General features: G+C 41.0%; 1 protein-coding gene across 1 annotated transcript; it reads left to right on the top strand.

The window, feature by feature from the left end:
- Positions 1 to 368: 368 nt before the first annotated feature.
- On the top strand, positions 369 to 5689 carry LOC117555385 (NACHT, LRR and PYD domains-containing protein 12-like). The gene is made up of 5 exons (XM_034230279.1): positions 369 to 664; positions 2199 to 2372; positions 2770 to 2943; positions 4311 to 4351; positions 4593 to 5689. Exons 1-5 carry the CDS (start codon positions 474 to 476, stop codon positions 4652 to 4654), a joined length of 642 nt encoding a protein of 213 aa, XP_034086170.1. The 5' UTR covers positions 369 to 473; the 3' UTR covers positions 4655 to 5689.
- The last annotated feature ends 17400 nt before the right edge of the window (positions 5690 to 23089 follow it).

Here is a 23089-nt window from a genome sequence, read left to right as displayed (position 1 = left end):
CCTTTATTTACACATAAAATCTATCTCAAGGACCGCCTTTTTTCATCTACGTAACCTAGCAAAAATCAAGTTTGGTAATATGCATAAAAACTACGATATGGTAAAAATACTCACTTGCCTAATAATTGTGCAAAGTGTATGTTCATTTTGTAATTTAACCTAATTTATGTACATGAAAAACTTTTATTCATAAAGTAGTACATGTCCTTTTATTCATATTTTCATGTACTAAATGAAGAAGTGCAGACATAAATATTAACTGTTTCTCAAAGGAACTGTAATAGATGTTAGTTATAAAAAGTAAATCAATGTTTTAATATTTAGTAAACGATAACATCTGAATAAAGATCATCTGAAGCAATATTAGTTGTACATGATAAAGTTTACTTTCTGAAGGAGACAGATTTTATTGTTCACATTAATTTCAATGTTGAGTAACACATCTGATTATAAATTCATTTTTTATCCTCATCATGTTTTCTTTGTTCAGTCTGAGGTACTGCAGTTTGTCAGAGATCAGCTGTGCTGCTCTGATCTCAGCTCTGAAGTCCAACCCCTCCCATCTGAGAGATCTGGACCTGAGTCTCAACGATCTGCAGGATTCAGGAGTGAAGCTGCTGAAAGATCTTCTGGAGAGTCCAGACTGCAGACTGAAGACTCTCAGGTCAGTTCACTGACTCTCTGTTACTGCTGGTGATCTAACATGTTTCATTAGTTATTCAACCTGGCTCTAGTACATAAATATATTACATCCATACATTTGTAATTTTTGTTTTATTTATATTTTAATTGTTGCATACTAAATGAAGTACTTAAAGGAACTGTAATAGCTGTTATTTGTAAAAATTAAATCTATGCAGGGCTCAACGCTAACTTTTAAAAGTGGTTGCCAGGCTGGCAACCAGGCATCAGCTTTTGGTTGCCAAAACTGAAAATACGGTTGCCATTTTTAGTCACCTTATATTTTAAATAATTAAGATACTATACAGTTATACATCAACTTAATAATGAACATGTGACACAAAAGAATGTTCAGATGCTTTACAATAAGTAATTAACACAATTATTTGAAACTTAAGTGGTAGGAAACTTGTCCACCCTCAATTGCTGGTATACAAAATACCAGTAGTGCAGCTGTTGTCATGTTCTTCACAGATCCCTCACAAATGAATTGAGCAAGTCACTAGTTTCTTGGTCATCCGTTGTCTCCCTTTCAAATGTGGGTTTTTTGGACCTCTGTGCTGACCCCCACCATATATCCACTGGCCCTTAAGCATTGAAGTCTTGGATTGGCCAGACTAATACATTTCTAATGTTAAATCAATGAAAACCATTCACAGTTAAGAATTAGATATTAATTATTAATGCTGTAAATTACCTTTAATATGTCTAACTATATTTAAAATGTGTTACCTTTTATAGAAGTGGTTATATTTGTATGCCAATATTTTTTAATGGTAAAGTTTCGTTTTTCACTTTTATTTTGGTAGTAATACGATCTGGACTCTTATTTTGAAGGAACTTTTGCCGGAAGTGAATGGACAACGGAGCAGAATGTTTCGCCTCCCAAGACTTTACCCATTTCCTCTTTGCTTTTCGTTCGGGTTCACCTTGCGCTTTATCAGTTGAATCACTTTGAACATTCGTTTGAGATGTTAACGGGTTGGCAGAACTTTTTACCCCACAGTCAAACAACTTAATTTGCTTCGCCATTTTTTGTAAAACAAACACACGGCGCACCGCGCACGCTAGTAAACTTGCATCGCTTTCTGGCTCCGTAATCACAGCAATGCACATGCAACTTAAGTATCAGGTTCCGACTGGTCACAACAATAATTAAATATCACTCTGAATACAACAAATAATTAACATTTATCTATTTTGGGGTGCACATTTTGCTGCTTGATGTCCTTATTTATTTATGTTACTGATAGCAACCAAAGGCCAAGAAGTGGTTGACATTTTTTCTGAATGGTTGCCAATGGCAACCTGGCAACCGTTACTGTCGAGCCCTGCTATGTTTTTAATATTTAGTAAACGATAACGTCTGAATAAAGGTAATCTAAAGTAATATTAGTTTTACATGATAAAGTTTACTTTCTGAAGGAGACATGTTTTTTTTGTTCATTCATTTAAATGTTGAGTAACACAACTGAATATAAACTGATTTTAATCCTCACCATGTTTTCTTTATTCAGACTGGAGCGCTGCAGTTTGTCAAAGATCAGCTGTTCTGCTCTGGTCTCAGCTCTGAAGTCCAACCCCTCCCACCTGAGAGATCTGGACCTGAGTCTCAACGATCTGCAGGATTCAGGAGTGAAGCTGCTGAGAGATCTTCTGGAGAGTCCAGACTGCAGACTGGAGACTCTCAGGTCAGTTCACTAACTCTCCGTTACTGCTGGAGATCTCACATGTTCAGTTTGTAATTGAACTTAATGTATGTGTATTAATAACTTACATCCATAAAGTAATACAAGTCGTTTTATTCACATTTTAATTTGTACTTACTAAAGGAAGAACTGCAGACATAAATATTGACTGTTTCTTAAAGGAACTGTAATAGCTGTTGTTGGAAAAAATGAAGTGTATGTTTTTAATATTTAGTAAACAATAACGTCTGAATAAAGGTAATCTGAAGTAATATTAGTTTTACATGATAAAGTTTACTTTCTGAAGGAGACAGATTTTATTTTTCCCATTCATTTCAATTTTGAGTAACATGTCTGATTATAAACAGATTTGTATCCTCCTCATGTTTTCTTTATTCAGACTGGAGAGCTGCAGTTTGTCAGACATCAGCTGTGCTGCTCTGATCTCAGCTCTGAAGTTCAACCCCTCCCATCTGAGAGATCTGGACCTGAGTGAAAACAATCTGAAGGATTCAGGAGTGAAGCTGCTGAGAGATCTTCTGGAGAGTCCAGCCTGCAGACTGGAGACTCTCAGGTCAGTAAGGTGTCTCTGCTGGTTCAGCAGTGTTGTATTAAACACAGGGAGGTGTTTCTCTCACTGGGGAATCACAACAGATCAGTGATGTTACCCACTGACTGCAGGTATTTTCATTCTTCCATAAACTATAGAAGGCCTGCCGAAAATGCAAAGCCCCATTTAGTAAGTAATCAAATTTCTAGGGCTGCCCTCGACTACAGATTTTTCTAGTCGATTCATAGTCGTCAATTCAGGCGATTAGTCGACTCACGTTTATGATATATTATGATTATTAATATATTTGTTTTTTTTTTCCCAAAAGGTTTCAGTTTCCAAGGCTGATAAATAACATTATTATAACAGCATGGTACGTTGTGCTTCACATCAAATATAAAAGAAAACTGGAATAATGAACCTTTGAAATATAAATTAAATCTTACGGTAGAAAGCGAATGAGAGTCACAGCGTACGGACGCAACGGTATAAACAGCAGAAGCTCCGGTAAGGATACTTAATGTGTGTGAACAAGCAACATGGACACACACACACACTGAACATTTAGTTCTATTTTATATAATTCATATCTAAATATAACAACCCAATAAATACTACAGAGGAAACGGAAACACTGAAAATATGAGCGTCGGCAAAAATCCCTCCGGACATTACGCCCTCATCATGAAAAGAAAGCTTGAATTTATCGTGTTCTGAGGTCAGAATGATTATATATTATAGGTCTATATACAGTATGTTGATACAAAGCTATAGGCTACTGCCTGACTCACTGCTGCTGTTTTCCTCCGAGTCTGAGAAAGGAACACACGTTGTCGGGATAATTATACGGAGGAGACTTTTTCTCTGTGGAGTTTGCATGTCACCTTGTGGGACTCGTCCTTTACTCGCTCAGAAAGATCCACACTTTAGATTTCCTGCCCGACAAAATTATCCTAATGACCAGGCTCGGCTCTGAATGAAGTCAGAGGGTTTCCAGCTGACTCCTCAAATCACATGCAGAGAGCGGATGGAGCTTTTTTTTTGTTCGACTAATAGACTAATGATGAAATTAGTCAACGATACTTTTTTAGCCGATTAACGTTTAGTCGACTAATTGGGGGCAGTCCTAAAACTTTCCACCAGACAAATGGGATTTTACAGAAGAGAGGAAAAGGTAGTCTATTTTGTATGGGATGTTTCTAGTTTCTAGACTAATGACTGGTTACTTCCTGTAATGCAGCTGAGAGCTGTGGCAGTCAGTCGTAGTGATTGCAGAGAAGATATGATGGGATGTAAAGCATGAGATCAGGACTCTGAAGCTGACTAACTCAAAGAACAAACACTTATTTTAAACTTGATCTAAAACGTTTTGGTTGTGTTCATCCCTACAGGATCAGAGGAGAGACAATCAGAGCCAAGATCCAGAAGAACTGTAAGTACTGAAACCATATCCTCCATTCATCAAGATATTAAACTCTTTAATGGAGCATGTCCTCAGAGTAAAACAACATTCTTGTGTTTCTCTCTTCATCATTTTGGTTGTTTCTCTTCATGTTTTTATTATCATCATCATTCTCTCTCACCTTCTCCTCTCAGGTGAACAGGAAGACAGAAAGGTGAGAGGTCGTACCGTGTGAAGTTTATTTATTGAGATTTCCCTATTTCTCTTTCAGGTCCGGGGGGGTTACCTGTTGACCCGTGTACGTCTCCAGAAGTGTCCGCAGGCATCCCCTAATACTGCGGTTGGGGGGATGACGTTCAAAAGCACTGTTGTCTTTGAAACGCTCTCAAAGTCTTTGATGACAAAGTCAGAAAAATGACAGGAAGAAATATTTTGAAACTCTTGGACTTTGTGTTTTTCACCCCAGGTTAATTAATGTCCAATCAAATGTTTCCTTTGATTTCTAAAAGGAGCTCTGCCTGGTGCCATTGAATGCATGTAGTCTGTATGAAGTGTAATCAGATATAACCTTTAAGATGTGTTGTGATATCTCTAAAAGGAATTACAGCTGTGCAGAGAGTGGATTCAGATACTGTTGACGGGGGTCTATGTGCAGGTGAAGAACTGACCCTGGGTCAGCAGAATTCCTGCAGTGGACAGGCTTTAGATGTCCTGCCGATGTGGAGACACCTCGTACAGGAAAGAGTTTTCATGGTTTCTCTGTTCTCCTTTATAAGGTAACTCACTGCAGGACTGCCTCTCTCTTTAGGACGGACAATGTTCACATTAAAGATCTGTATATAAATACAATATAAATTATATCTCCTGTACATATCCAGGCTGAGTGGACAGTCTGACTCCGGTCTGACAGTCATGTTGAGAACAACTCGACTTATACTTAATAAGTCTTAATAACAACTTAATAACCTTCACCCATTGTCCCTGCTAGTGTTTTACCTGCCGACACGCAATCAGTGATTTAGAAGCTGCAGCTGATCTGAGGCCAGTCCCTGCAGCTCCACAGCCAGTGAAGACAGATAAAACTCAACATCACTCATCAGTAGGGATGTATCGATGCATCGTGAACCGGTTAAAAATCGGTACAGATGCGTTAAGATTAAAACCGGTTGAGCTAAAAAATTAATCGTGATGCAATTTTAACGGCACAGGTTGTGAACTAATTTAGATTTGATTTGCTGGAACAGCAGTCTGGACATGATTGAACGCTATCTAGAACAACAACTTGCTGTGGCAGCTGCTCTGCTCAGTGCAGACGTCTGTCGAAATGCCCGTGAAATCGACACACTGGATAACTCAGACATCCGTGATGCCGAGGACCGGGAGTGGAGTGCACAGCTGGGCGTAACTCTACATCCGACGTAGAACCAAAGGTTAAGACCAAACTAAAGTTATGACTAGTGCACCACTTAGACTTAAGCCCTGTATGCGTTGCGCTCGGGTGTAACTTGTACACCTAGTATGGAGCAGGCGTAAATCGGAAAGACAGACTAGTATCCATAGTAACGTAAAACAGGCAAGAAGGATATTAACGATGGCAGGGCGTCTTGTTTACATGTTTAACAATGAAAGGGCATTAAGAAGAGTCTCAATTTCTCCTTCTCCAGCTCAATTTTTTCGTGTTCCGCTCTCAATTTGACGGTCTCCACCTCCACACGAACGATTTCTTTCTCCGTCAGTTCCCGCTGTAGCTCTGACAAATCCCTCTTTCTCTTTCGGGGTGTGGCCATTTGGGATTCCCCTTGAGTCATCGCTGACGCTGTGGGTGTGGGAATTCCCTCTTCTCTGCGGTCCTCTGAGTCTGTAAAATGGTAAAATGGCGTTGCTTGGCAACAATTACTGTTTCGCGTGTATTCACGTGGACGCGCATCTTAAGACCAGGCGCAGCTACGCCTGAGACTAGTCAGGCTTGGTGCACTCGGTGTAAATTCGAATCACTACGTCGGACGTAGCTAAGCCCGACGTTAGAGTTAAGCCCTACTTTTTTACGCCCAGCTGGTGCACTCCACTCCAGGGGTGTAGAGCTGCCGGAGCACACCGGAACGCCGCTCGGCACTTCAAACATTGCAGTACCCATAAGGAGCCGTACACATGCAGCAGTTTTTGCGTGGCTGTGTCTTTAGTTGAAAGCCCAGTCTGGGTATCTGTCATACAATAAAGCCATCGAAAATAATATGATACAGTACAAGTGCTTATGGGTCTCTGTGTTTCATTCAAACTCGGCTCTGTGTGAGTGCGCGAGCGAGCACACCGGTACCGGGGATTGTTGTTAGCATCTGGTTAGCTAGCTACGCTAACGGATATAAAGAGCTGTTTCGAGAACAAGGTGGAGGAGAGCCCTCTCCTGTCGGATAACTACAGCTCAGTGAGGTAAGGGACTCTCTAGTTTAGATAGTTAACTTAAGTCTAAGTTATCTCAGTCTCAAACGGTTTGGTCATCATTTATGTAAACAAGTATTTCCGAGGCACACCTTTTTATATGATCATTATAGTTATAAAAAAATAAGAGAATAAATGAAAAAAAGGTATGAAATACTGTAGATTTGTAAAATATCCATTAAGAAAAATTAAATCTGTTTACAGTTCTGTTTCATATGGGTGTTGAGAGCTGTATCCATAGATCTCTTGATCGAGCAGAGCATACATTTCAAGCTGCACTTTATTTTTATTTATTTGAAGGGGTTTTTTCTTTTGATGGAGTCATTTTGATTTGGGATTTTTTTTCAAAATACAATTATGTATCTTTTTGTTATTTAAGATAAAACAGTTGCACAGTTGCACAGTTTACAGTTTCAGTTGCACTTTTGATGAGAACATGTACGTTGTTTTGTACAGTTTATATAAATACAGAAATATTTTTCAGTCATTTCTCTGCAGCTCATTCTGTTAAAAACAATAATAAATCTTTAAAAAATCGTAACTTAAAATCGTGAATCGTATCGAATCGTGAGTTGAGTGTATCGTTACATTCCTACTCGTCAGGCATCAGAGAGACTTCAAAGGGGTCGAGCACCTGCCCTTTTGCCTCCTATTAGAAAAGAGCCCTTTTTCAATGCTTTGCTACATTATCCTACATAAAACAAAAGTATAAACCTGTGTCTAACACACCTTCTCTAAAGCTTATGTGTTGCTTTTCATAACTGTGTGGAAATTATATATTATGTGAAATTTGAATTAAATTAAACAATTTATTTGGCACATAGACAGTCATAGCTGAGTTTTTCTAAAATCACAAAAATTCTGACGTTTTCTAAAAATTCCATCTTTTTCTAAAATCACAACAATTCTGATATTTTCTCAAAATTCCGACTTTTTTCAAATAAATGTATAAATTCTGACCTGTTTTTATAAAAAGATGGGTTTTTTTTAAATCACAAAATTCGCACTTTTTCCTAAAATCACATAATTCTGACTTTTTTCCTAAAATCACATAATTCTGACTTTTTTCCTAAAATCACATAATTCTGACTTTTTCCCTAAAATATCTAAATTCCCACTTTTCCTTGAATCACAAAATTTGGACTTTTCTCAAAATTCTCACTTTTTCTTAAAATTCTGACTTTTTACTCGAAATCTCATACTATATAGTATATATAATTATTGAGATTCTCAGAACCTGGATCTTCACTCTTCAGCCGGTTCCCTGTAACCCATGCATCGTCTGTGATATTCCAGTATCGACAGTCAGGAAATGCAACATGTCTCCAGTGTAATTTGCACCTACTGCTTTTATTTTCTAAGCGTTTCTGTTTTTAATAAATGGAGATTATTCAACTGTGTGGAAGAGTTTTATTCATACAGCATTATGTGTCCATCAGCAGAAGAGGACTTTTTAAAGTAGAGACACTACTGATATACACCTGAACATCAGCAGGAGAGGACTATTCCTATTCCTATTAAGCCTGACAAAGTACTTAACGTCTATGTTGAAGCACTTATTTTAACTGATATTATATACATTAATTATACTCTTATGTATGTAGATAGTATAAGAAATGTGCAGAATATGACAGTTTAATGGTGGAGGTATACACACATATTGATAGATGTCTTGTAATGCACTGTTGAGGAACCTGCGACCCAAGTTTGTCCTCATTGCATAACTACACCGTAGTTGTGTATATGATATGTCAATAAACCTTTGAAAATCAAGAATAACGAGTAATGAATATGCTTTATAGGGATCTGCAGATGAATGTTTAGTGTTCTCAAGCACCAACTATCAAATATCCTGCCTGATTGTTGGCACTTGACAATCACCTTTCCCTGAATTTTACTCAGGTGTAACTAGAGTCTGATTTAAGGGTTGTTTATATTTCACATCATTAATCAGAATCTGCAAAGTAACTCAAATAAATGTGGTGGAGTAAAAATACCAGGTTAACCTCTGAATTGTAGTGGAGTAGAATTACAAAGTACTGTAATAGGGGTGTAACGGTTCACAAACATTTCGGTTCAGTTTTTAGGTCACGGTTTGGTACGCTTTTGGTACAGCAGAAAAAATGATCACAAAACATAAAACATTTTTTTTTTTAAATTATTATTATTAAACTGTGAATAATGTATTCACTCAAATAAATACAAAATATAATAAAATAAACATTAAGGTGCAGCATTTCGATTAACTGAAATAATCTGTATTTGTACTGTACTAGTACCTAAGCAGCCAGTTTGACACTATGACTTGCTTGTCATTGTATTGTCATGTTTTTTTTTAAAGAAAAATGAACTTGTCCACATTGCTTGCCGAAAGGGCAGATCTGCTGGCACTAACAATGTCTCCTGCTGTGGAGAACACCCTCTCGCTAGGGACAGAGGTAGCAGATACAGCCAGGTAGCGCTTTGCTAACATAGCAACATAAGGATATTTGGCGTTTGTAATAGCTTTGGCTCGGTCTGAACTCTCTGCGAGTGGTGGAGGCTTAAATGCTAGTGGGAGTTGGTTTTGCACTTCAGTCTTTTTTCTTTTGGTACCGGTGATATTCACGTTCGGGTGATGCCTTTTCAAATGAGTGTGCAAGTTTGATGTATTGCCAGCCGCGTAACAGTGGCGGCTCCAGAGTATTTGTGTTGGGTAATCTATGGTAGGGCTAACCCATACAGTGGTGGGGCTCAAGTCAGTATTTGCAATGTAATTACATACACGCTCCCCTTGACAGTGAAACACCACGCGTGAGGTTTAGATTATTTCCCTGTCTCAATCCAAATTGAACTGTATGAAATAAAAAGGCATATTTGTCTTGTAGTAAATAAAAAGGGCGACCTGGAGCCAACCCTGCAATTTCCCCACAGGTGAAAGAGTTGACATGCTGAAAACCCAACCCCTGCAGGGCGAGAGTTTTTGAAATACTAACATAAAATACACATTCTGGTACTCTCTTGAGAAGAAAATAAATAAATCTATTACGACACGACATGTTTAAAAAAATGAATTCCATTTTAGTTTTTTGTTACTTTGTTCTGAAAGCTGAACCTGCTGCTCCTCACAGAGAGAAGAGGGAAGAGGCTGTGCGATGACTTTACATTGTGGATAAGGGTGGATAGCCCCCATTGTTCTGTGTGTCAAAATGAAAGACAGCCCACACACCTATCAATCATCAAACCGTGGGGTCTTATTTCATTATGTGTTGATTTCTATTAACATGTAATGTATCGATGTGTATAGCATACCTGCCAACCCTACCGATTTGGGCGGTAGTCTACCGCCTACCGACTTAGCTGGCTTTCCCTACCGATTTTCAATCTTCCCAAACTATAACAAATAAAAATGACTACATAGACACTGGACTCGACTTTTGGCGGACACCGTTTGCAGCGTGTCTGTGATCGCATCATACAAACAGTCCTCTGTGTTTCTGAAAGAGAAACAACGTGCAGACCGGGGGTAACGCTGCCTTTCCTCTGCACCCCCGGGGCTGATGGGTAATCACTCCCAAATGAGTTTAGGTGCATTCACACCTTACGGCCCGTCCACACAGCGGCGTGCGTTGAAGCTTCCAATGCTTCTGCCCATTCACTTTGAATGGGGTGACGTCACTTTTAGCCGAACTGCATTTTGGGAAGCGACGTGGAGCGTTGCTGGCGTTGCTCGCTTGAAAAGTTGAGCAATGTTCAACTTTTGGCGCCTCGGCAGAAGCGTCAGCCAATGAAATCCCGTTTATGCAAATCTGCCAGTACAAGCGCTAGCCAATCAAACCGCGTGTATGCTGGGAGAGACTACGCAGGTCATTTCCTCATATTCCAAAAAATGGAGGGAAAATTCATTATAGCGGTAGTGAATCACCCGGTGCTGTATGATCAGTCTCTATTCATCTACCGGGATACAAACCGGAGGAACGAGGCATGGAGGGAGGAGGCAGAGACAGTGGGTGAAACTGGTAGGTTTTCGCCTGTTTGGGGATTTTATATCCAGTTTACTTCGTTTTAACATTGCTATTGCTTTGTATGTCGGGGGCGGGAGATTCATGTGATTGGTTGTTGGTCGCAAAAAATCCCCAAGCTACAGACACGCCCACCGCCAAGCGTCAACGCACGCTGCTGTGTGGACGCTCCGTAACGGCCCGTCCACACAGCGGCGTGCGTTGACGCTTGCCGGCGGGCGTGTCTGACACTCGACCAACAACCAATCACATGAATCTCCCGCCCCAGACACACAAGCACGCGGTTTGATTGGCTAGAGCTTGTACTGGCATATGATTCGATTGGCTGACACCTCCATCGAGGGCGTCAAAAGTTGAACATTGCTCAACTTTTGAAGCGAGCAACGCCAGCAACGCTCCACGTCGCTTCCCAAAATGCAGTTCGGCTTAAAAGTGACGTCACCCCATTCAAAGTGAATGGGCAGAAGCGTTGGAAGCTTCAACGCACGCCTCTGTGTGGACGGGCCGTAATAGTCCGCTTCTCTGGTGCGCACCAGACGACAGTTTGTTACATTGTTTAATTTTTCAGAAGGTTCGGTTTGCGGTTCACACGGGCAAAACTCAAACGGACTGTAAACTTTAAACACAAGTCATGTACACGGAAATGCTGTTCAACCATTGGTCAGACAAGGGGGTAAAAACGCAAATCCCGGCAATTTCTACCGGAGCCTCCGCCATGGAGCATCGACACTTTCGGCAGGTTATTCTCATGCTGCTGTTAATCTGGAGATCAACAGACACTAGCGGCCCGCGCATATGATTATATAATCAGACAACGTCCGTTAAAAAACATTATAACACATAATGAGAGACGTTCTGCAGCAAGGAGGGGCGTTTCACCGACGACAGGTTACTTTTATGTAGCTGACGGATCATTTGTTACATTACACGACACTGTTCAACACTTCATTCTGCTTCACTCTTTAACTAAACAACCGCGGAGGTATTGAAAGACTCTTTCGCTAAAGATTTTGAAGATATCCGCGTTCTTGTGACTCGTAAATACTACGCTTCCTATGTTTTGGTGCGGACTGCGTTCACACCAGCAATGAACCGCTCCAGAGTTCGCAAGCAAGCTTGCCGAGACCACCTATTTTAGCGGACCAGAGTCCGGTTGTTTAGTTCACTTCAGAGGTCTCGGAATGTGTTCACACCGACCCAAATGAACCGCACCAAGCGGCTAAACGCACCAGGATTCGATTCAACCGGACTATACAAGGCAGGTGTGAACGCCCAAGGGAACAGAGACGAGGCATTTGAGTCCTGCAGGGTTTCCCCGTTAATATCAGTGTCTCGAAAACACATGTTGGCGACTGAAATACATCTAGTGTTTGGTCTTTTCCTGAAGCATCCTTCACCTAAGTCTCAACTGAAAGAGGACCACAAACACACAATAAAATATAATACAATTTTGAGATATCTATCTCCCATTCTTTCACTTTTTCTGACATTTTCAACACCAAACATGTCGTTAATATCTCTGTTTAGTGAACTACAGCAATCTGAAAGCCTGTACATTATTTATATCACACTTTATCAGTAGAAATATGCAGGAAATGACTTTTTTTAATGCAGTAGTTTCTGATTTATGGCGCAACACAAAGATATTTCGCTCTGTGCAAACCTTTGACTCTAATATGTCAACAACATGAAACACAAAAATGAACCTGGCTTTATCCAATGTTCACACAAGAGTTCTACATCCTGACACATCCTTCATCTACACTGTCTCAACTGAAAGAGGACCAGGAACACATTACAAATATAATAAAATGTGGAGACTTTGGGATATTTATCTCCCATTCTTTTACTTTTCGGGCATTTTACAGACCAAACATGTCGTTGATGTCACTGTTTACCAAACAGCATAAAGGTATGCAATATATGTTAAATACATGGTTTATACATGTAATTACTGGGGTTCCATTTCTTCTGATTACCTAATTTGGGCGTACACATTTGCCACGCGCAACTCTACCTCTTTTGGATTTGGAAAGGTTGGCATGTAGCCTATGGTATATAGAGATGTACTACAGCAAAAGTATTCTCCGTCGGGACTTCCTGCAACAACACCGCGCCGTTATCGGGATTCTGATTGGCCAGAAGACATTATCAAAGATGTTCTATTGAGAAGACGATCACTACGTGACAAAAGTTTCTAGTCTTCGGTATTTCCAGACAAGTGGCTGCTGAAATCAATCTTACTAACTACTGTCTGTGCAATTTACTCCGCGCGAGTTGGCGGACTTTATTTTGCTTACTTTAACATCATTTTTGATGGTGGGGCTAAGCCATTTCTTGGTATGGCTGTAGCCTACCCCAGCCATACCCTGGCGCCGCCACTGCGCGTAATACATTTTAGTTGAACAATGCCGACAAACAGCTTTGGTTCGGTCCACCTGTCTTTGTCCGTCATCCTTGTACGTAATTGCGAAACCAAAATGTTCCCAAACCGGAGACTTCAATGATGCTGGAGGATTTTCGAGCTCAACTTTATCTGCGTTCGCCATTTCGACAGTTCCTCAAATTACTGACTAAATTTGAAAGCATCCCTCTGACCAGCTCTCATAGTATGCCTCTCGTCCAATGAAATGACTTGGTCGCTCTATGACGCGTTGAACCCAATGTGAGCAAATTACACTGAACGCTGCGACGCAGCACCTGACGGCCCGTCTACACTACAGGCGTCAAAAAATGCTTTCAGCGCTTCGCCCATTCATTTGAATGGGGTGACGTAGGATATTTTCAAACTTCGCCGAACTGCATTGTGGGTAGCATGGCAAGGCGTTGCAAGCATCGCGAGCGTCTATCGGCGTCAAAAGTTGAACAATGTTGAACAATGTTCAACTTTTGAGGCTCGATGCTTGCTCGAAGCTGGCGTCAGCCAATCAAATCCCGTTTTTGCAATTCCCGCCAGTACAAGCTCTAGCCAATCAAACCGCGTGCAAGCTGGGAGAGCCAGACCGCAGTTCATTTCCTCATATTCCAAACGAGAAATTACGGTAGCAAATCACCCGGTTCTTTCCGACCAGAACTATTTACCGGGATACAAACCGGAGGAACCAGGCATGGAGGGAGGTGGCAGAGACAGTGGGTGAAACTGGTAGGTTTTCGCCTGTTTGGGGATTTTATATCCAGTTTACTTCGTTTTAACATTGCCATTGCTTTGAATGTCGGGGGCGGGAGATTCATGTGATTGGTTGTTGGTCGCGTTGCTCGCAAAAAATCGCCAAGCTTCAGACACGCCCAGCTTCAAGACTTTTTGATGCCTGTAGTGTAGACGGGCCGTGAGATTACTTCCAAAAAGTTGTTCACATTCTCAATTTTTTCCGTTTAACGTTATATTAGTTCGGTACGCTTCGGTACACACGTGTACACACGTGTACCGAACCGAAGGGCCCATACCGAATAATTTCGGTATGAATACGTATACCGTTACACCCCTACAAAGTAACAATGAGCTGTCATGTGGGTATATTAATGCTGCGCATTGCGCACAAGCTATTTTCACCCATTTATAAATTATATTTTTTTAATTTGATAACACCAATGTGTTTCTTATCCCCTAAACCTCCAGGGGTGTACACAGTTTAATACTGGCAACTTCTAATTGTGGGAAAAACGAAAACGTCTTTTAAAACTACAACTTTTTAAAACCTTTTTATCTTTATGTTTTAAAAAATGCGTTATTAACGCGTTAACTTGACAGCCCTAGTATTTATAATAATAATGATATATGTATATATACAGAGTCACATTTATTTCACATGCAGGATGATTAAGAGGTATGACTTTCAGGTGTTAAGAGCAATGATGGCTCTTAGGAAAAAACTGTCTTTGAGTCTGTTTGTTTTGGATTTTATACACCTGTAGCGCCTGCCGGAGGGTAGCAGGTTGAACAGGTGAAAGCCGGGGTGTGAACTGTCCTTAACAATGTTTTTGGATCTACTGAGGCAGCGGGAGGTGTACATGTCCATCAGGGAGGGGAGAGGGCAGCCGATGATCCTCTGTGCTGCTTTTACGACTCTCTGGAGCATCATCCTGTCGGCCTCAGTGCAGCTGGCGTACCACACTGTGATGCAGTATGTTAATAGGAGTGGTAGAAGGTCACCAGCAGCTTAGTGGCCAAGTTGTTCTTCCTGAGCACCCTCAGGAAGAGCAAACGCTGCTGGGCCTTCTTGATGCCAGCTGCGGTGTTGTCCTTCCAGGAAAGCTTGTTGGTGATGAGGACGCAGAGGAACTTGAAGGTGTGGACCCTATTGCCGTTAATGTAGAGGGGAGCGAGGTCGGTAGTATTCCTCCTGAAGTCTACGATGATCTCTTTGGTTTTTGTGGGGTTCAGTGCCAGGTTGTTCACTGAACACCACGCTGAGAGCTTCAGTACCTCACTCCTGTAGGCTGACTCGTCTCCTCCTGAGATAAGCCCCACCACAGTGGTGTCGTCAGCATCATGTGACAAAATGATATACATTTAGCATAACAAATTCCTAGCCTGAGGAAGATATGAATAATCAACAGATTTGAATGGAATCTCTAACATTTTCATGTAGAATAAAGACAAAAGAGTGATTATACAAATGACATTGACATTTTAACCAGAATATGAAGTCTCAAAGAATGTTTTAAATAAAAGGACATAAAACAAAAAGGTGGATAATAATAAAATCTATTAAATCTATGTGTAAAGACATTTGGTCAAATGAAATGACACTGAGCAAGTGATAACAGCAACGCCCAGCGTGGATGAAGCTGGTGCAGGTCTTTCTTCATGCCCCCCCCTCCGTGCTGTCCCCTCAGAGGAAGTGAGAAATGGGATAAGACCTCTGGACACCACGCTGTCTCAATGATCCACACTGTTAATATGAGAGGAAAATAAATGTTTTAGGAAATGAAAAATATGAAGTTAACAAATAATACTCAGCTCAGGGGCAGTCATGGACGAAGTAGTAAAACTCAGCCTCCATTGATTTTCATATCAAATTAGCGTGTTAATAAAATAAACTATCATGGCTTATACTCGCATATCTAAACAGAATCATGAAAGCATGTTGGTAGAGTCAGGCACACAAGTTCGTTTGAGTGTGTGTGTGCCGGTGTCTGAACACTCACTGCTAGCTATGTAGCTAACTGTCCCTGCTGTTAGGCTACTTAGATAGCATTGTCATGGATCTAAAGTTAGCAAAAGCTAACTTTCATAGCACAGCTTTTCTTCTCACTTAACACAATAAAGAAACAGATCGTATAGTACAGCACAAACAACACAAATGATCAATACTTACATATATTTTCACTTGTAGTATTATAATAATTGAAATGCATGTTCTTCTGGGGGTCTTCTGTCCATGCACCCCTGAAAGTCCCGCCCACCTGGGATGTTTGTGTCAGAATCGAAAACAAAAAATGAAGGAGCGCAAACGAGAGAGCTACAGCGAGAGCAAAAGTCTGATAATTGAGAAAGAAGCAACAAGAACTGCAAACAAAAACCTATGTTAAAACTAAGAAAAAATACTTATAGTTTACATGATTACACAAATGATTTGTTTGCAACTTATAGTTTTATTTTTTTTGACTTTTTTACTCTTAAACTCTTAGTTTTGCTTGATTCTGAGAAAGTGTTCCTTTATCTTTATGACACAAAACTAATCCCATATTAGAGGGTCTAGGTATAATAAAAGTCACGGCTCGCCACTGCAAAGGTGTAAGGTGTGGCATTTGCATTTGTCTTGTTTGTTCTTAGAAGTGGTGAACCGTCAGGGCCTTCAAGGTATTCAGAGAATGCCCTGGGACACAAAAAATCGATTTAATTATATAAATACAATGTAATAAAATGTATATAAAATGAATAAATGAGAATCATATCTGTGTTGTTGATCTGTAATATTACAGTGTTACGTTGATTTGTTTGTCCTTCTCGGACCATGCACGACTACGCATTTCAGTGGTTTTGTGTTAGAAAATAAAGCAACCAATCAGAAATCTTTCTGGGTCTCTGGGTAGAATATCCTTCAACCAAGGTATTCTATATCCTTGATAGAATGCCCTGGCCGTTGCACTGAATGAGAGCGTACATTTTGACTGACAGTTTGATCAACCAATCATATATTGATTTGTAGCCAATGGGCGTATTCTTTCAGAGTTTCCCTCGGTTCCAGGGTACTCTAGAAGGCCCGCTAGTTAATTGGCTCAAGACAGAGGATCTAGATCAGTGTTTCTCAAACCTTTTCATACCAAGGACCACTTAACCAATAAAAAAACACTCGCGGACCACCTAACTCCACAAATATCCAAAAACACATAGTTTTTTACAAATCGCCTGAAAATGGGACAAACAAGTGGCCACATGTGTGATGAAGGTGTTTATCTGGGCTATATCATGCAATCAAAAGTGAAACTTAACCTAGCTCCATTGCGGACATATTCCCGCGAGAGTGCGGAAAACTTACATTTATTTATTTATTTCAAATGTGAAATGTTACCAATATACTCACGGACCACTAGGGGGCGCTCATGGACCACCAGTGGTCCGCGGACCACACTTTGAGAAGCACTGATTGAATGTGACAAAGCAATTAATGCCGTTGTATTGTTTTTAACGTTGAAATGGAAAGTGCAACAGGTGAAGATGAAGTTGTTGCGGAATTGTTGTGAGTACCCTTTTCAAGACGACAATTCAGTGAAAAGACGGACATTATAACGCCGGGGGGGCGGCGGCGGCGGGGGGGTGTGTGTTTCTACTGAAGGTCCAGTTGTGATAGACACGGTTCGCCACTGATTCTTAGCCCTGTATATTTGTACTGTTTGTAAAGCCTGCATGAAACAACACCATAAGCCGAAGTTATTAGGCTTGTTTGAGATGAGCTGCGGCTCGCCTCGAAAGTAGACGAGAATAGCCGATCGCAGCCGGGGGAGGTCTCAAAAAGTTCTTCTTCTTCTTCTTCTTCTTCTTCTTCTTCTTCTTCTTCTTCTTCTTCTTCTTCTTCTTCTTCTTCTTCTTCTTCTTCTTCTTCTTCTTATTCTTCTTCTTCTTCTTTTCTTCTTTCTTCTTCTTCTTCTTCTTATTCTTCTTCTTCTTATTCTCTTCTCTCTTCTTAGTCTTCTTCTTCTTCTTCTGAACAATGTGTATGAATATGCTAAGATATATAAAGTATGAATACGGTAAGCAGTGCAAGTATAATATAAAATATATCGATATTAATTTCATGATGATAAACATTGTGGAACAATGATGAAAAATGTGAATGGAAGTGGCGACGTAAAACTGACATAAAACAACAACAAACTTTTGCCGAGCCAATGGAGAGTTTCATCAGCAGCACGGGGTAAAAACCACCAATGAGCGCTCAGCTCGAGATACCAGCGAGTCGTTTCCCATCAAGCATTTCGCTTCTGCAGCTCGTGGAGAGAAACTGCGCCGCCTCGCTGCGCCTCGCTGCGCCTCGCTGCGCCTCGCTGCGCCTCGCTGCGCCTCGCTGCGCCTCGCTGCGCCTCGCTCTCAAGTCTGCGGGCGTCTTTGTCCCGCGAGATTTCAAAGTTTCATGGAGGCGAGCCTCCAGAGCAAGTTGGACAAAATGACTAACCATCATGCAACGCACTAGCAAGACGGCGATCGCAATTGCGCAGGTCTGCATCGGTCTCGCTCGTCTCAAACAAGCCTATTATTAGTCAATCTACGGAAAACTGCACAAAACAATTGCTTTGCAAAATGGCTTCCACAAAAATGTCTGTCACTAGGCTTGTTTGAGACGCGTTGCGGCTCGCCTCGAAAGTAGACGAGAATAGCCGATCGCAGCCGGGGGAGGTCTCAAAAAGCTCGCCTGAAGTCGGACAGCTCGGAGTCGGCTTCGTCTTCTTCTTCTTCTCTCGGTTTTTTGGCGGATTGCAAACAACTTTAAGGTGCATACCGCCACCTCCGGAGTCGGCTTGACTCGGTTTGCATTTATAAAGAATGCACACATGTGTTTAATCGTTAATGTCAGATATGTACTAAGTAAATACATTTGTTCCTGCTCAAGATTAGATTCAACTTTATTGTTATTGCACATATTACAGGTACTGAGACAACGAAATGCAGTTTAGCTTCTAACCAGGTGCAACAAGCAGTAAAGTGAAAAGTAATGTACACAATCTACAGAATAAAATATAGAATGAATTGAATCATGAATAAACAGTGAGGGGTATGAATACACTAGATATCAGCCTGTGTGAGCAGTATGAACAGTGTGTATGAATATGCTAAGATATATAAAGTATGAAAACGGTAAGCAGTGCAAGTATAGTATAAAATATATAGATATTCATTTCATGATGATAAACATTGTGGAACAATGATGAAAAATGGGAATGGATGTGGCGACGTAAAACTGACACAAAACAACAACAAACTTTTGCCGAGCCAATTGGAGAGTTTCATCAGCAGCACGGGGTAAAAACCACCAATGAGCGCTCAGCTCGAGATACCAGCGAGTCGTTTCCCATCAAGAATTTCGCTTCCGCAGCCCGTGGAGAGGAACTGCGCCGCCTCGCCGCGCCCCGCTCTCAAGGCTGCGGGCGTCTTTGTCCGGCGAGATTTCAACGTCTCGTGTAGGCGAGCCTCCAGAGCACGTCGGACAAAATGACTAACCATCATGCAACGCACTAGCAAGACGTTGATCGCAACTGCGCAGGTCTGCGCAGGTCTTGCTTGTCTCAAACAAGCCTATTGTTTCAGATGCATTTAATTATAGTGTTGGATACTTTCATCCAGAGCCGGCCCGACCCATTAAGTGACATCATTTTTTTTTTTAAACTAAAAAAAAAACTCTCAGGACACTGTGATAAGTATATGTTTAATTAATTGTGTTAATATGCATAGATTGCCTACTCTCAAAGTCATGTATTATATTATTGAATCAATAATATAATACATTAACCATGCTTTACCTCAGGGGTGGGGAACCTTTTTCCTCTCAAGGGCCATTTCAATGTTTTCAACATCCGAGGGCGTACAAATGATTGACCTCTGCTTAAAACAACTAAAATCACAGCCCATTCATTAGGCCTTTCTTTCATGCTGTGCAAAGAAAAAGCAACCTCTGAATCCAGATATCTTACCATGACTCACGCATGCATGCACGTGCACGGTTGTGGCATGACCACCAAAACGGAAAGATATGGACACAAGATGTGTGCAAATGTATTTAGTTTCCTATGTGGACATGATTTACGTGTGGGGGGGACCTAACCTCCTCTAGGGGGGTCCGGGGGGATGCTCCCCCGGGAAGATTTTTTTGTTAAATGTTGAAGTTAAAAGCATCAATCTGGTGCACTTTGAGAGCAACATTAGGAGATCTATGGATACATCTCTCAACACCCATATGGAACAGAACTGTAAGCAGATTTTTCTTTATGGATATTTTACAAATCACTCCCCTTTCAAACTGTATTCTTGTTTATTAATAACAACTTTTTTTTACTGTCATATAGTATTTTATACCTGTTTACTTTATTCTCTTGTTTTTTTATAACTATAATGATCATATAAAGATGTGCGTGCCTTTACCTCACTGGTTGTAGAAAAAGCTTCTTATATTTGTTAGCATAGCTAGCTAACCAGATGCTAATAACAACAAAGTTATTGACTGTATGATCAGTATGACGGATGAGCAAATGCCACTGGGCTTACAACTAAAGACACAGCCACGCAGAAACTGCGGCATGTGTACGGCTCCTTATGGGTAGGCCCGCTGGGTAGGCCCTACTGCAATTGTTGGCCGGAGCAACGGTCTGGTGCTCTCCGTCAGAACTGCACCCCTGTCAGACAAGACATATACCACGTGATGACACGTTAGGCTCTTGTTGTGTTCAAGGACCCTGACCTTGGCCAGGAAAAACAGGAATTCGCTTGTTTAATTTTTTTTGCGGTCTAGATTTCTTTAATTTTTTTCTTTTTTGCGTGTTTATAAATTACCTCGAGGGCCGTACCAAATGGTCTCGCGGGCCGTATTCGGCCCAGGGGCCGGAGGTTCCCCACCCCTGCTTTACCTGAACCTCATCATGACACAAGAGAGGACAGCAGGAGTGTAATTTCCCGTGTTCAGTGAATGCAACAGAAACAAGACACCAGACCAACCAGAGTTGAATGGAAATAAACATCCGTCTTATTGGCTGACAGGTACCTATCCTGTGAGCTGTGACAATGTTTAAAATAAACTGTCAGTCGGACTCAGAGTTTTTGAAGATGGACATAAGAACATTTGTTCTTAAAAAAGACGACAATTCTCAAGTGGTGGCTCACATAACAACCCCAGAGCCACCACTTGAGCCAGGTAAACAAGGTATGTAAATGTCAGTAAACTTCCAAGTTATGCAAACATGTAAGCAAAGCATAAATTACAGCTACGTTGACGTTACTTTGAATCGCGGGGGTAAGCTAAACCGTTAGCAAGTAGCTGTAGCTAGCCAGATATATTAATAAACACTTTGTCATACAATCTAAATGTAATGTTTTTTAGCGTTACCTGGTGATTTTAAAGAAAGCTCTCTGGAAAATGTTGACTTACGGCCCGTCCACACAGCGGCGTTGGAAGTTTTCTTCTGCCCATTCACTTTGAATGGGGTGAAGTCACTTTTCGCCAAACTGCATTGTGGGAAGCAGAGCGGAGCTTTCCTGGCGTTTCAGGCTGCAAAAGTTGAGCAATGTTCAACTTTTGAAGCTTCTGAAGCTTTCGGTGGAAGCGTCAGCCAATCAAATCATATGCCAGTACAAGCTCTAGCCAATCAAACCGCTTCTTGTGTGTCAGGGGCGGGAGATTCATGTGATTGGTTGTTGGTCGAGCTTCAGACACGCCCGCCAGCAAGCTTTTTCCAAAGCCGCTGTGTGGACGGGCCACGGCCCGTCCACACTACAGCTTCGACAGCTTCAAAAACGGTTTCCAATGCGTCTGCCCATTCACTTTGAATGGGGTGACGTCACTTTTCGCTGAACTGCATTGTGGGAAGCAGAGCGGAGCTTTCCTGGGCTGCTTCTCAGGTCGATTAAATGAAATCCTTGCTTCCCTCACTTATGTCGTTTCCCTGCGTTTAGTCCCTCCCACCAGGGAAGCATGGAGGGACGCAAGGAAACCACGAGAAGCAGGGAAATGAGTTTTAAGAGCAATGGGACGTCCTTTCCTCCGGAGCGTCACGTGAAGCGACGTCCGTTTGTGATGACGCTGCACAGCTGATCGTCTGGCAGCAGCTCTGTCCCCGTTATTTCCACACACACCCCCGCCTCTGTTAGTACACATTTACTGACACAAACATTTGTATCATCTGTTATAGACCCCAATAAATTAAATTAAATAAGAACTCTTTCTCAAAAAAGATAAACGCCATTCTTAAAATGTATAAACGAACATTAGTTGGATTAATATTGATTAGAGTGCACAATAGAAATAAAATAATTGAGAGAAGAAAAAGAGATATGTTATCTATCAAAACCCAGTTAGATTAACATTCATTGGATTGCACACTTTGTTTGTTTGTTTGGATATGTAGTAAATTAACATTTCAATAGCACTTAATGACTGACTGAATGGAAATGACAATAAATGAAAATGTAAAACGAAAGAAGCGATCATGAAAATGTTTCCAAAAAATGAATTCAATGATTTTTGACCACTTTGTTGTTCAGATATATCACATATTTGTAACTAAATGATACATGAATTGAAACAAAACACGGTATAAACTGAGGAGTGAGTCCCGTGAGGTTCATGTATTTTCTTCACTCTTCACTGCTCTCATGTCAAGAAGCATCAGATCAGTGCATGCACTGCCTCGTCCAATCAGTGAGCGATACACAGTAAGGGGGCGGGGTGAGTATCTGAGGATTTCATCGGAGGATGGTCTGGTGCAGAGCCGTATAATAGAAGAGTTATGACATCTCCGTTCACTCCAATGGACCACTTTTTTACAGCAATGGCGGATCGTGGAGCCTCTCAATCGTTCCCCGGAAGTTAGCGCCAAGGCTAGCAGAGCGGTAGAGTTGCAGCATAATAGACCGTTCGTGACGGACTTTTAAAGGTAAGAAGAAGTTTAAAGATGTATATTGCGGATATTATCAGTACATCTGATTCAAATTAACATGTGTATTAAAGGATGTCAGTGGATTATCCCTAAATCAGTAGATTTAGGGAACGTTTACAGATAACAGATCAAGCTAGGATACCGAAGCAAGTTAGCAACAGACGTTGAACAACCTTTTAATTGTAAATTCCGTTCTCTTAATGTCATTTGGTCCAACGTTGTTGAATTAGAGAAGAGGGGCTTCTAA

This window comes from Gymnodraco acuticeps, unplaced genomic scaffold (genome assembly GCF_902827175.1).
Source record: "Gymnodraco acuticeps unplaced genomic scaffold, fGymAcu1.1, whole genome shotgun sequence".
Classification (NCBI taxonomy): domain Eukaryota; kingdom Metazoa; phylum Chordata; class Actinopteri; order Perciformes; family Bathydraconidae; genus Gymnodraco; species Gymnodraco acuticeps.
Note: the sequence above shows the minus strand (reverse complement) of the source record. Positions and strands in the feature narration are given on the sequence as shown.

Coding starts and splice junctions, on each gene's coding strand:
- LOC117555385 (XM_034230279.1), top strand. CDS start 474: ATGTTTTCTTTGTTCAGTCTGAGGTACTGCAGTTTGTCAGAGATCAGC. Junction 665..2,198: donor TGCAGACTGAAGACTCTCAG/GTCAGTTCACTG, acceptor TTCTTTATTCAG/ACTGGAGCGCTGCAGTTTGT. Junction 4,352..4,592: donor AGCCAAGATCCAGAAGAACT/GTAAGTACTGAA, acceptor TTTCTCTTTCAG/GTCCGGGGGGGTTACCTGTT.